At 42.4% G+C, this 14,868-nt stretch overlaps 1 protein-coding gene across 3 annotated transcripts; it reads left to right on the plus strand.

Annotated features, from left to right (window-relative positions):
- Positions 1-149: 149 nt before the first annotated feature.
- Positions 150-14,498, plus strand: LOC109891036 (putative homeodomain transcription factor 1). Of its 3 annotated transcripts, none has more exons than XM_020483301.2 (18): positions 150-452; positions 763-833; positions 1,059-1,172; positions 2,967-3,023; positions 3,107-3,176; positions 3,285-3,443; positions 3,635-3,809; positions 3,928-4,045; positions 8,921-9,076; positions 9,164-9,403; positions 9,483-9,611; positions 9,817-10,086; positions 10,196-10,327; positions 10,458-10,544; positions 10,718-10,873; positions 10,961-11,056; positions 11,187-11,312; positions 12,042-14,498. In XM_020483301.2, the coding sequence occupies exons 3-18, from the start codon at positions 1,143-1,145 to the stop codon at positions 12,060-12,062; spliced, it is 2,022 nt and encodes a 673-aa protein (XP_020338890.1). In that variant the 5' UTR covers positions 150-452; positions 763-833; positions 1,059-1,142; the 3' UTR covers positions 12,063-14,498. The 3 variants fall into 3 exon arrangements, with proteins under 3 accessions (XP_020338890.1, XP_020338891.1, XP_031680931.1); XM_020483302.2 differs by having other exon boundaries at positions 766-833; XM_031825071.1 differs by having other exon boundaries at positions 763-1,172.
- The last annotated feature ends 370 nt before the right edge of the window (positions 14,499-14,868 follow it).

The raw sequence follows: 14,868 nt of genomic DNA on the forward strand, positions 1-14,868 counted from the left end.
ATAAGTAATGCTATGGAAATCAACATAATGTAAAAATCTTTATTTTACTATGCATTGATGTTTATTCTACAAGTCTAGAGTGGTAAGGCCTACACTCTAGCCGAGCTGTAACAAGTTATTTATTATAATGTGGATTTTCCACAGACCACACGCGGCACAGATTTGACAGTTCTGAAAATTGTCAACAAGCAGGCTGAAATGAATCGGATTAACCCGGAAAAAAAAGAATCGCAAGAGCCATGTCGGTGTGCATTCCTATGAATTCGACTTGAAATGCAACTGACAACGAAGTTTGCATTTGGAAAATCGTTTAAATAACTGAAATAAAATAAATTGCTCATAAATCTTTGCGATTCCCGCAGTCGAGATGCTGCTAGCTGGCTAGTTTACCCCGTCGAGCTGCGCGCCACTCCTGGGCTGAAGAAAAGCTGGCGAGCTAACTTTTCTTAATGGTAGCTAGCTAGCTTCTATTGCTAATATAGCACTACTGTACTGGTTTCTAGATTAGCTAAATGTGCCGCGAATCTGTTTACCTATTTTGAATGGTGGCAAATGTAGAAGTTGAAACGTGTTTTGTTCGACTTGAAAAGTATAGCCTAGCTGAGGTTGCTTGAATGATGATGATGATGATGATGATGGCGAGGCAGAGCTAGCTAGTTTGCAATCCTACAACGTTACTGCGCCATCCCACTTGATACTGCTCCTGGATGATGGTTCTAAGAGGAATGATTGATCTTTTAATGTTTTTGGAATGATCTCTAGTAGAGTTTCACCCGAATACAGTAGGACCATTGTATCACCTATCTTCAACCACATTATCCTTTGGCTTTGGGGTAAGTTTTAGTCAGTTGACTTTCTGTAGCCTATACAGCGAACAGTAGTTTTGTATTGAGTATAACAAATGTACATGCAGCACACTTAAAAACAGTAAACTACAGTTATCAGTGATGATTTCTGGTATTGAGTGAACATGATATGTGTGAATGCCCTTTGTACTCCACAATGGCTTTGTTTTTGCTTTATCTCTAATGTTCTTTCCTTTCCTTTGTTTTGACAAGCCTGGGTTGCAGTCAGATCTTATCTGCCACTGTGGCCCCTGCAAAATGACCTGACACAATCTTCATCACAGTCATAAAACAACAATGGCAAGAATAGCTTGGTATCAAGAGAAGGTAAGGGCCTCTTTACACTACACTACTTTGACAACACAAGCTAGGTCCAGGAGAGATGCTTGTGTAGTGTAAAGAGACAGATCTAGATTCAAATCTCTTTAAGAGATGTCTCCCACATTACCACAACCGGCTGTGATTTGAGAGTCCCATAGGGCGGAGCACAATTGGCCCAGCGTCGTCCAGGTTTGGCCGGTGTAGGCCGTCATTGTAAATAAGAATTTGTTCTTAACTGACTTGCCTAAATAAAACCTCCGGAGGTATGTAAAACCAGTAGATGATATGCCATGTTCAAAACATCTGGGAACTGGTAGCTCGGAAATCTCAGACTTTTGACTTGAGTGCGTTCAAGACAACTGGGAACTCCAAAAAAAACTTGCTCCGACTGAGGAAAAATCCTTTTGAACAGTCATCCAACTCGGAATTCCAACTCGGGAACTTGGGCCTCTTTCTAGAGCTCCGACTTTCCCATCTGTAGATCATGACGTCATGATTTGACCTCGTATTATTCTGAGTTACCAGTTGTCTTGAATGCACCAATAGTGATAGCGCTGACGTCATCCACGTATTCCTATGGAAAACTCCCAATGGCGCCTGAAGTATTTGAATTTGAAGCTTGCCATATTGGCAAAGATATTTATAACTAACCTAAGATGGTTCATCTGTGTTGTTTACAGTGGGCGCAAATGAAGCATAGTGGGCAGATAAAGCAAGGGGGTGGGCAAAGCCAAGCACGAGCTAGCGAGATCCTGTTGGCTCGTTGTAGCATATATTTGCATATTTCCATTTGGGAACGCCTCCTCTGTGAAGTGCGCATGTGCACAAACTCAATTCAACCTTGCACTTTTTCTAAACAATGCCATTTTTTAAAACTTTGGCAAAGTGTCAAGTTTATAAAACTCAATGGGGAATTCAAACTTACACCGCAAGTGGCAGTAGATGTCAGGAACTCGCCGCCTTACCACTGTGAGTTAACTGTGCAGAGATGTATTTTCTCACGATGCACATTATTTTATTATTTGAGTGCCAGTGGACTTCTGGTAAGTATGCTTTAGTGAGAACATGGTGGGATCAGGTACAACTATGTTTACCCACCCCCAAAATGAATATTCATGAGATATTCCCCCCGCCCACAACATCTCACCTGAATTAATATTTGTTCAATTTGAACGGGTCGGGCAAAGGGGGGTTGAGAGGTTGAGAGTTACCCTTTAAGAAAAAGTCTCTCCCACACCACATGTCCCTGCCCGAATTACCGTAATTGCCTTAATACAGGGCAAAGGGGGGTTGAGGGGGGGTTGAGAGGTTGAGAGTTACCCTTTAAGAAAAAGTCTCTCCCACACCACATGTCCCTGCCCGAATTACCGTAATTGCCTTAATACAAGTACACAGCTTTCTTGCTCTGACAAATTGAAAATGAAAGGCTTTTAAAATATCCATATGTGTGAATCATTGCATTAATCAAGTGTGCAACACTATGTGCAATATGGTTTAGATGAGAAGCTTCCGTATAGTTTCAATTTCTAGCCTTATTTTGATTGTCTAAATACTATGGTATTTACGATATGCTAATAGTTGCATTCACATGACGCAGGAATGTGGCTTTGGCCACACTACATCCCAGGCTGGTGTAAATTAGAAAAGTTTGCAAATCTGATGTTGAAGAGAGATCTCACTAGACATATTTTACTAATGTAAATGGCCCCTAAGACATGCTAGACTTACTGACAATGTAATGAGGGTCTAAAATCCCCTACATGAGATGATACAAACTGAAGTGTGTGCATGTGTCAACAGATTGGTGCATATGATCAGCAGGTCTGGGAGAAATCTCTGGAGCAAGCAGAATTTAATGTAAGTTCATGACATTTGGCCTAATATGCACACAATTCTTATATGATCAGCATTTGTCACTAAGATAAGTGTCACCCCCACAGGGTATTGACAGTAAACCAAAGAGGTCTGGCCACATCAAGACAGACCTCATTGATGTTGACTTAGTAAGAGGTGAGTATCCATTTATTACAAGGCGTTATATCTTATATCTTACACAATGTCGCTTATTGGATGGATATGGTGCATGCAACGCTATTGATTGGCTCTCTTCTATTCCAGGATCCACATTCAGCAAGGCAAAGCCAGATAGTCCATGGACAGCATTGACCCGTAAGGGTCTGGTCAGGGTGCTCCTATTCCCCTTCTTTTTCCAATGGTGGATCCAGGTGACCTCCAGGTCCATCTCCACCTGTATCCTGGTGCTCTACTTGATGCAAGGTAAACTCGCATCTCACATTAACATTGCTTTAGGCATGGGTCAGATCATGCTTGTTGTCTACTGTTAAGAAGTCATACGATATACTATTTATCGACTTAAAGTAAATAAGTCTGTCATTCACTAACTCTCTAAAGAGCAGGTTTCTACCATTTTTGGGTGGCCTGTTAACTTAATGTCTTTCTCTCTGTAGTGGCAGCATCAGTGTTGTACATGGAAGTTCCTGCAGCCAGTGCTAGTGAGCTATTTGGGCCCATGTGTCTGATGTTGTTGCTCGGGACAGTGCACTGCCAGATAGTGTCCACTGAGTCCAACCGGAGCCCCTCAGACAGCCCTGTGAGCAGCACCAGCCCTGCACGAAGGAGGAGGTTGGGCTCTTATAGCATGTAACACACACACACTGCTGTGTGCTCACCCTTTTATACACTCTTGCAAACTGCTCTCACACTGTATAACATGTTCCCTCATTTCTCAACATTCATTCAGGCCAAGGAAGGGTAGAGGATTGAAGAGAACAGAAGGACAGGGGACCGATGGGGACACTGAGCTGCAGCCTTGGCAGCTGGAGGAAAACCAGAGGTTGTACAGATCAGAGGAGAGAAGGGTAAGGCCATACAGACAATGACCAGATCCTCTACCTGAACATATAGCAACAATTCATGTTTGTGAGTCAAGCAGTCATAAACCCTTTACACTCTAGGAATTGGCCTATATGGATGGGGCTAAATTGAATTGTTTCTTACAGAATAAATATGAAATGCATAACCATGGGAGCAATAGAAAGGGAATAGTTTGGAGATAATGGGAAAATTATTACACCAAAGTTGAGGACACAACAGTTCACCTGACACAAGACTGAATCCAAACATTACACTGTTGATTTTATGTGCATTTTACATTTACTGTACTTTTCGCCACATTTGTTGATAGCGAAGAATGAGAGGATTGAATGAGAGGACTAACTGGTGTCTCCAAGTGGTCACACACTCCTCCAAAGTTCCTCAATTTAAATGCACTTTTATGACTCAAAGAAGAGTCTTCAACTACAAGGTGCTTTTTTTTAGCTCTCCTAGCTGTGCCATTGAGGAACTAGAACAAGCACACTTGTAGTTGTTTTGTTTGGAGCACAACGCTGCATCCCTGCCATCACACAATCACTGTTGTTGTTTCATGCAATACAAAAACGGCCCATTTATAAATCGCAGTCTGGTTCAGTTGGGCATCATTTCAAAACGTGTTTTATTGCAAACGTGACTAGCTAAGTTGTAAAATACGATCTTACAGTGTTAGACTTTCACAAGGCATTTCAAAGAAATAGATTGTAATTTTTGTCCCCATAGAAAGGAGTAATGAGTGCATTCAGGTGCATCTCTTCACAATAGACAAACAGGTTCATTCTGTTCAGAACAACCCGGGGTATGACGCCATGTCATCTTGTAACTGAACATCAAACATAGTGATCATAAACGTTGACACTGTATTAGGGCTGACCCCATTTAGTCGACTGGTCGATTGTTTGGTCGATAGGCTGTTGGTCGACCGAGATTTCTTTAGTCGGGCGTTTGCAATTGTATTTTTTTCAATGTGCACAAAACACCTGTCTAATTCATGCCTGTCTCAGTTGACTAATCCACTGCTGTGGTCGTACGGATGCCACAATCCCATCATTCTAAGACGTGATACTGAAATTGTATATGATTATTCCTGTCCAAATCTGCCATGTCAATAATTTGTACATGACAGGAAAGTAACAATTCCAGCCACAATAAGCGACTGTTTTTTGGTGAACTCCAAGGTCCCCTGACAATACTAGTCCCGTGCAAATCGGCATCCCTGTGTTTTGAGAGAAATGTTTGAGTTTGACAGGTGTTGCTCACGGTTTGAGCAAGAAAACAATAACTGTGCATAGGCTAAAAATGAAGGGCCTACATGTATCAACTTTCACAGTGAATGCTTTTGTTCATATGTTTTGCGTATGAATTGAATATTGCCAAATGCACCTGTGAAAAATATTGCACCTATTTAATGTAACCCTTGTGGTTAATAGATCGCAAAGCAGCATACAACTGACCTAAAAATGTGAGAATGATAAGTTCACTTTTACATCCATAGCCTTAAAACACATCTACAGTGCAAGTGCACTGTTCAGCTCACATCTGAAGGCTGGGGGGCATTTAGGAGGTCTACTGCAGATCGCTAAAATATCCTAATGATTATCACACTTCCTCAATTCAAATATTATGGCGACACTGTTATCACCTGGACTTGTTGAAATATCTTTGTGTAGAAAAAAAAAACACTCCAGGCTTCCGTCATAACTGTCAATTCTTTTGAGAAGAATAAAGAATTACAGGGGGCAGTTTGGAAAAAATGAATCCCGTCCTAATCGTCCTCTGGAATAACAGACATTCTGGGGTAATTATTACATAACCAACGTTCTCTAGTAAAACTAGAGTGCGAAATAGGGCTTAACCTAATTGTCTAAGAAAATTGAGGAGCCAGCAAACCCCAACTTAATTAGGTCTATAATCAACAGCCTAACTGTTAAATGTGCCAGGCTTTATACATCATCCATATACAGGATGAGACCCAGATGCAGACCGTTCGAATCACAGATGTTTATTAACAAAACAGGGGGCAGGGCAGAGTCAGACTGGTACAGAACAGCAGGCGGGTTCAGGACAGGCAGAGTAGTCAAAACTGGAAAAACTAGAAAAGGGCTAGAGAGAAAAGTGACTATGGAAAAACATGCTGGTAGGCTTGATGAGACCAGACAAACTGGCAACAGACAAACAGAAAACTCAGGGGATAATGGGGAAAATGAGCGACACCTGGAGGGGAGTGGAGACAAGCACAAGACCGGTGAAACGGATCAGGGTGTGACAGTATCAGTCAAACGTTTGGACACACCTACTCATTAAAGGGTTTTTCTTAATTTTTACTGTTTTCAACATTGTTGAATAATAGTGAAGACATCAAAACTATGAACTTACACACATGGAATCATATAGTAACCGACAATGTTAAGCAAATCAAAATACATTTTATATTAGAGATTCTTCAAAGTAGCCACCGTTTGCCTTGATGAAAGCTTTACACACTCTTGGCATTCTCTCAACCAGCTTCACCTTGAATGCTTTTCCAACAGTCTTGAAGGAGTTCCCACATATGCTGAGCACTTGTTGGCTGCTTTTCCTTTACTCTGCGGTCCAACTCATCCCAAACCATCTCAATTGGGTTGAGGTTGGGTGATTGTGGAGGCCAGGTCATCTGATGCAGCACTTCATCACTCTCCTTCTTGGTCAAATAGCCCTTACACACCTACTCTGTTTCACAACGTCACGACTGTTGTAACCAAAAATCTCCAATTTGGATTTACCAGACCAAAGGACAGATTTCCATCAGTCTAATGTCCATTGCTCGTGTTTCTTGGCCCAAGCAGGTCTCTTCTTATTATTGGTGTCCTTTATTAGTGGTTTCTTTGCAGAAATTTGACCATGAAGGCCTGATTCACGTAGTCTCCTCTGAACAGTTGATGTTGAGATGTGTCTGTTACTTGAACTTTGTGAAGCATTTATTTGGGCTGTCGTCAGAGGTGCAGTTAACTAATGAACTTATCCTCTGCAGCAGAGGTAAATCTGGGTCTTACTTTCCTGTGGCGGCCCTCATGAGAGCCAGTTTCATCATAGCGCTTGATGGTTTTTGCGGCTGCACTTGAAGAAACTTTCAAAGTTCTTGAAATGTTACATATTGACTGACCTTCATGTCTTAAAGTAATTATTCTTTTTTGCTTATTTGAGTTGTTCTTGCCATAATATGGACTTGGTCTTTTACCAAGTAGGGCTATCTTCTGTATACCACCTCTACCTTGTCACAACACAACTGATTGGCTCAAATGCATTGAGAAGAAAATACATTCCACAGATTAACTTTTAACAGGGCACACCTGTTAATTGAAATACATTCATGAAGCTGGTTGAGAGAATGCCATGAGTGTGCAAAGCTGTCATCAAGGCAAAGGGTGGCTGCTTTTTGATTACTACATGATTCCAGATGTGTTTTTTCTTAGTTTTGATGTCTTCACTATTATTCTACAATGTAGAAAATAGTAAAAATAAAGAAAAACCCTTGAATGAGTAGGTGTATTCAAACTTTTGACTGGTACTGTATATCTACAGAAATAAGGCAGATCTTGCTTCTGTTTGAGTGTTTGTTTAATAGCCTACTGATTCCGTGAGCACCAAGCCTCATACAACGGCAAAATGACGGATAAAGAAATTTCACAGATTTGGCTGTTTTTAATATTTGCTATGCCGTAATAAAGGCTTTACAATTGTTTTCCGTTAGAACAGACTGGTATTACTTATAATTTATTTAGTGTTGTTTACACTTCCAACAGGCAGAAAATTAATATTGTAATCTAACAGCACCTGTTTGTCACACACAATATCCAGGCAGCTCTCACTCCTATACCCTCCTTTTTCTTGATTTCCTTCGTATTGTTATTATTACAATTATTATTATGATCATCTTTATAATAATAACTAATGTCGTTATCATTAGTAGGCTTTGTAAAGTAGCCTTGTATACTCAGCCATCTAGCTGTAGGCCTAAGACTGTGTCCGGTTCAGTCTTAATACCGTAATTTACTTAGGCCTATATTTCAATACAGCCTACTGTATCAATCAGTCATGCTGTGTGATGGCTTGAACAAATTAATATGAGACATTCATGCTTTGAAATGCAATCAAGCATTTTAGTTTTAAAATGGAATAACAAAGGGAGCATTGAATAATTAGCATATGCAATAAATAAACCGCAATTCACGAATGCATGCAACTGTTTTTAGTCTGCTGTAATAAAGGCTTTGTACATCTTTTTTTCCTTAGAACAGACTCTCTAGTACACTTATTAATTTAGTGTTGTTTACACTGTTCCAAATGGTCAGAAAAAATATTGTAATCTTAACAGCAACTTTTTGGCAATCCTAATACTCATGCAGCACTTGCTTCTATACCCTCCTTTTTCTTGATCTCCAGTAGTTTACATAACTAAGTCAAATGTCTTCCACAGATCTTACTTCCCCTTTCCCTCCTGAGGAACTAGTAAACATTTGCTAGTTTCGAGTTTCTTTTTCACGTTCTCTGCATCCATTTTGCTGTCGACATTACTGTGTTCGGAGTTTATAACCAATTTATTGATGTGATTATGATTTATGATTTTTATTATGATTTTTACCCGTATAAGGTTCAAGTGTTTTCAGGGCTACCAGAGTTCCAAAAGTTCCTATTTTCATGTGTGTGGGGAATCTCAAAATGTATTTGTTACCTTTTGTGTTGCCTGAGCAAATTTGTCTAGCAGGTTGTAAGGCTGGCGGGGCTTTTAAGATGGGGCTTTGTCTGTGATTGACATTTTGGCTACCAAGGTTGTGTTGCTGTTTATCCTGCGGATTCTATTGTTGATTGTGATGCTGTTCCAGAACAACCAGAGAAAGTCAGGCTTTGGGGCCTCTGACGAACTTTCAAGTGAGGAGGATGGGAAAGAAAAACTACCTACTGGTGTAGCTGGAACTATACCTGCCTCTGTCCTCAGGAAGAGACGCCTTCACTCCTTCTCTAACCCCTCATCACCTCAGGTAAACCTTAAGAGGCAGTGAGTCCTGCTCTGTTTATTGTAGCCAGAGTGAAAGGGGGACATTTAGTTTGACCTATTATTTGCACAGGAGGAAAGTAGTGGAGGTGCCATGGACACTAAGGTGAAACCTCATGAAGTGGAGCGCCTTAGGACCGAACTGGAGCGCCCGGCTTCTGACACAGATGACACAATATGGGAGGAGCTTCTTCAGGGGCCTGACACAGCCTCCACTGGCAGTAGTGACAGTGAGGGGGACGGGCGATACGGCCCTGGCCTGACCCTCCCCCCGTTCACCACTCTCAGCAGTGATGATGAGACCCTGCTGCAGGTGGGTCCGTCCACAAGGACTCACTTTAATCACAGAAAGGGTAAGTATATATCGGCTCACCAGCTTTCTCTCCCCACAGGGCCATCTATCGTGGCTGCAGGCGTGCCACCCATCCAGAGACCGGGTCAGTGTCATCATCTGGGAGCAGGGGGAGTGCAAGAAAGCAGATATGTCAGTACTGGAGATCAGTGGGATCATCCTCACACGGGTACACCTCCTATGACCACTTCATTACACACTGATGCCTTTTTGGTAGAATTAACACACATCCAATACAGAGGGAATGCAGGTCTGTAATGCTTTAGGACTGGAAAGGGGTTCTGTCTGATTCTATTTATAGAAACACTATTAGGGCTGTGTACTCTGTGCTCCATGCCACTGTCCTCCTAACAGAGGTAATTTCTTCTGTGTAGGTGAAGGTGGTGGAGCAAGGCATGGGTTACCTAGCCCTGGGGGGGTTGTTCACTGCCACACTGGCACTGCTTCCTTTTGTCTTCCGCCTGGCACAACAGCTGGACATGAAGCGCCTGAGCTCCCTGTCCCTGGTAGAGCTGGCTGTCATGGTGGTGGGGCCGCCCAACACCCAGATCTACGCCTTCTTCTTCATCACCACCGTGGAGAGGCTTTGCCTCACCGGACTCTTCTTCTTCATGATGTGTGTGGCAGAGAGGACCTACAAACAGGTCAGCATGTTAGTCCCACTGTACTGTAGTAGACATACTGCTACAAAACAAACATGCTGGAAATGGTGTGGTTGACATATGTTTTTGCGTGGTTCTCTTTCATCAACAGCGGCTTGTTTTCGCCAAACTCTTCAACCACATCACCTCAGCACGAAAGGCTAAGAAGTGGGAAATCCCCCATTTCAGGCTGAAGAATGTGCAGAACATAAAGATGTGGCTGTCGCTCCGCTCCTTCCTCAAGGTCTGACTTACTCTCACTACTCCTATGACTTTTTTAAGTATACTTCAGTGTATGGCTTTGACCAGTAGGGGGTGATTAATGTCTTACCCTCATTGATTAATGTCTTACCCTTTTTTCCCGTTCATCACAGAGACGTGGACCCCAGCGTTCCGTTGATGTCATTGTCTCCTCCATCTTCCTCCTGGCCCTCTCCATCGCCTTCATCTTGTGTACACAGGTCAGACATATCTATAAGAAAGAGTGTCTGTATCTCTGATAAATACACAGGATTCCAGGAAACACCATGATTTCCCTTCCCCTTGTTATGAATGGGCATTGGTTAAGGTCCAACCTGTAGAAACTCAATCAATGAAAGATTGAGTACTCTTTTTTTCTATCTCTAACTCCCAGCTCCTGAACAGTCACCACACCTTCCTGGACTCTGAGACCAACTGGGAGCTCATGGTGTGGGGTTCCTCTCTCATCCTCTTCTTGCTCCGCCTGGCCACCTTGGGCTCCGAGACCAACTGTAAATACAGCAACGTGTCAGTGCTGCTGACGGAACAGGTGAGGCTCCCTACAACACACACACACGTGCACACGCAGACAGACCACTTTAATACTTTCAGTAATGCATCTCCTCAATTCTTTCAGATCAACTTGTATCTTAAGATGGAAAAGAAGCCCAACAAGAAAGAAATGTTGAACATAGTGAACAATGTTCTGAAGCTTGCAACAAAATTAATGAAAGTAAGCATGTCTAAACTTTAGCCACATTATGAATATTTGGATTTAGTCTCGTCTTCTGGGCTGGTGGTAGTTTATTCAGCATAACGTGCAGTGAAAGCATCTCTAACTTTTCATACCAACCCTTTTACAGGAGCTTGACACCCCCTTCCGACTGCTGGGTCTGACTGTGAACCCTCTTATCTACAACATCACACGTGTGGTCATCCTGTCTGCAGTCTCCGCTGTGGTCAGCGATCTGCTCGGCTTCAACATCAGAGTGAGTGGAGACACTTCTAATACCACAGTGCTGTAGCAGAACACTGATATGTGGTGGAGCACAATTGGCACAGCGTCGTCTGGTTTTGGCCGGGGTAGGCCGTCATTGTAAAAATGTGTTGGGAGCCTCCCGGGTGGCGCAGTGGTTAATGGCGCTGTACTGCAGCGCCAGCTGTGCCACCAGAGACTCTGGGTTCGCGCCCAGGCTCTGTCGTAACCGGCCGCGACCGGGAGGTCCGTGGGGCGACGCACAATTGGCCTAGCGTCGTCCGGGTTAGGGAGGGATTGGTCGGTAGGGATATCGTTGTCTCATCGCGCACCAGCGACGCCTGTGGCGGGCCGGGCGCAGTGCGCGCTAACCAAGGTTGCCAGGTGCACAGTGTTTCCTCTGACACATTGGTGCGGCTGGCTTCCGGGTTGGATGCACGCTGTGTTAAGAAGCAGTGCGGCTTGGTTGGGTTGTGTATCGGAGGACGCATGACTTTCAACCTTCGTCTCTCCTGAGCCCGTACGGGAGTTTTAGCGATGAGACAAGATAATAGCTACTAAAACAATTGGATACCACGAAATTGGGGTAAAATTCCCAAAAATAAATAAATAATAATAATTTGTTCTTAATTGACTTGCCTCTGTCAGAGTTGTTTTCCTCCTAGTACATTTGTATTAACTTCCAAACGTGAGAATATGTGCTGTGTTTTTAAATGCACCCTCCTTGTTGTCTCTTCTACAGCTGTGGAAGATCAAGCCTTAATGCTAAACCACTAACTGTTGGACAATGGAGACTGCCAACTCCTACCATCCACAGCTTGCTATCTGTGCAAAGTGTGCAATTCTACTGAGTGATCCCCTATGCATCTCAGTGCCTTCCCTCCCAGGAACATTGAACTTTCAATCACAGAATACCATTGTGGTCATACACAAGCATGAACTCTTGACAATGAATGATATACACATCCTTGACTACTACATCTGCTGCAGCAGTTCCAGTAACCCAGTGCCTGAATCTGGAATGTCCCTGGACCTGACCACTTCCTGGCTCTCACATGGAGAAACAGTAGCCAATGGGTGCCTTCTGAACACTGAGAAATTTGCTGGACATTTGAATGTAAACCATTTTAAGACATGGAGAAACTATGGAATAGGAAACAAAAATTAACTAATTCTTATAAAAGAATTGGACATTCCAGTGTGGTTTGATATGTACATGGAACAAAAATATAAACGCAACATGCAACAATTTCAAAGATATTACTGAGTTACAGTTCATATAAGGAAATCGGTCAATTGAAATAAATTCATTAGGCCCTAATCTATGGATTTCACATGACTGGGGGTCACAGTTACCTTAAAAAAAGGTTGGGGTGTGGATCAGAAAACCAGTCAGTATCAGGTGTGACCACCATTTGCCTCATGCAGCGCGACACATCTCCTTCGCATAAGAGTTGATCAGGCTGTTGTTTGTGGCCTGTGGAATGTTGTCCCACTCCTCTTCAATGTCTGTGCGAAGTTGCTGGATATTGGCAGGAACTGGAACATGCTGTCGTACATGTCGATCCAGAACATCCCAAACATGCTCAATGGGTGAAATGTCTGAGTATGCAGGCCATGGAAGAACTGGGATATTTTTAGCTTCCAGGAATTGTGTACAGATCCTTGCGGCATGGGCCATGCATTATAACTCTGAAACACGAGGTGATGGCAGTGGATGAATGGCACGACAATGGGCCTCAGGATCTCATCATGGTATCTCTGTGCATTCAAATTGCCATTGATAATGTGCAATTGTGTTCGTTGTCCATAGCTTATACCTGCCCATACCATAACCCCACCGCCACCATGGATTTCACATGGATTTCTCTCTGTTCACAATGTTGACATCAGCAAGCAACTCACCCACACAATGGCATACACTCTGTCTGCCATCTGCCCGGTACAGTTTAAACCGGGATTCATCTGTGAAGAGTACACTTTCCCAGTGTGCCAGTGCCATCGAAAGTGAGCATTTGCCCACTGAAGTTGGTTACGACGCCAAACTGCAATCAGGTCAAGACCCTGGTGAGGACGACGAGTTGTACAACTGATTGCATTCAACTAAAATGTCTTCTGCATTTAACCCAACCCCTCTGAATCAGCGCTTCCGTGATACGGTTTCTGACAGTTTGTGCAGAAATTCTTTGGTTGTGAAAAACCCACAGTTTAATCAGCTGTCCGGGTGGCTAGTGTCAGACGATCCCGTAGGTGAAGAAACTGGATGTGGAGGTCCTGGGCTGGTGTGGTAACACATGGTTTACAGTTGGGAGGCCGGTTGGACGTACTGCCAAATTCTCTAAAACTGCATTGGAAGCTTCTTATGGTAGAGGAATGAACATTAAATTCTCTGGCACCAGCTCTGGTGGACTTTCCTGCAGTCAGCATGACATTTCCTGGTCTTTATATTGTTCCCAGCACAAGGTGTGTAATGATCATGCTGTTTAATCAGCTTCTTGATATGCCACACGTGTCAGGTGGATGGATTGTCTAGGTAAAGGAAAAATACTTACGAACAGGCATGTAAACAAAGTTGTGCTCAAAATTTGAGAGAAATAAGCTTTTTGTGTTTTTTAAAATTTCAGATCATGAAACATGGGACCAACACTTTTGCGTGTTGCGTTTATATTTTTGTTTAGCGTACATGTACTCTCTCAAACACAGCTGTTAGATTATTAAGAAGACTTTTTCAATGAAAAATGTATAGATTTTCAAAATGGATTACTGACCTAACTTAATTAAGTATTTTCTTTTCAATAGGATATATTAAACTCTACTCTAAATGTATTTTGTGATATATATAAGGGAATTTAATATAGATTTTATGGGGGCTTTATTTATTTATGGGTTTTCAGTGTTTCATTACTGACATACAGTGCATTCAAAAAGTATTCAGTCTTTGACTTTTTCCACATGTTGTTGTGTAACAGCCTGAATTTAAAATGGTTTAAATTGAGATATTGTCACACTGTCCTACACACAATACCCCATACTGTCAAAGTGTAATTATGTTTGTAACATTTTTACAAATTAACAAAAAATGTATACGGGACTGTCTTGAGTACATAAGTATTCAACACTTTTGTTATGGCTAGCATAAATACAAGGGCACCAATTGATAGATGGGTAAAAACCAAATGAAAAGCAGACATTGAATATCCCTTTGAGCATGGTGAAGTTATTGATTACACTTTGGATGGTGTATTAATACACCCAGTCACTACAAAGATACAGGTGTCCTTCCTAACTCAGTTGCCTGAGAGGAAGGAAACCGCTCAGGGATTTCACTATAAGTCCAATGGTAACTTAAAACCGTAAGCGTTGAATGGCTGCGACAGGACAAAACTGAGGATGGATCAACAACATTGTTTTTTTTAGGATAAAATAAATGGAATAGAGGCTAGTTCAGTCTGATTTCCACCAGACACTGGGAGACCAATTCACCCTTCAGCAGGACAATAACCTAAAGCACAAGGCCAAACAAACACTGGAGTTGCTTACCAATACCACATTCAGTGTTCTTGAGTGGC

The sequence above is a fragment of the Oncorhynchus kisutch genome, linkage group LG5 (genome assembly GCF_002021735.2).
Source record: "Oncorhynchus kisutch isolate 150728-3 linkage group LG5, Okis_V2, whole genome shotgun sequence".
Classification (NCBI taxonomy): domain Eukaryota; kingdom Metazoa; phylum Chordata; class Actinopteri; order Salmoniformes; family Salmonidae; genus Oncorhynchus; species Oncorhynchus kisutch.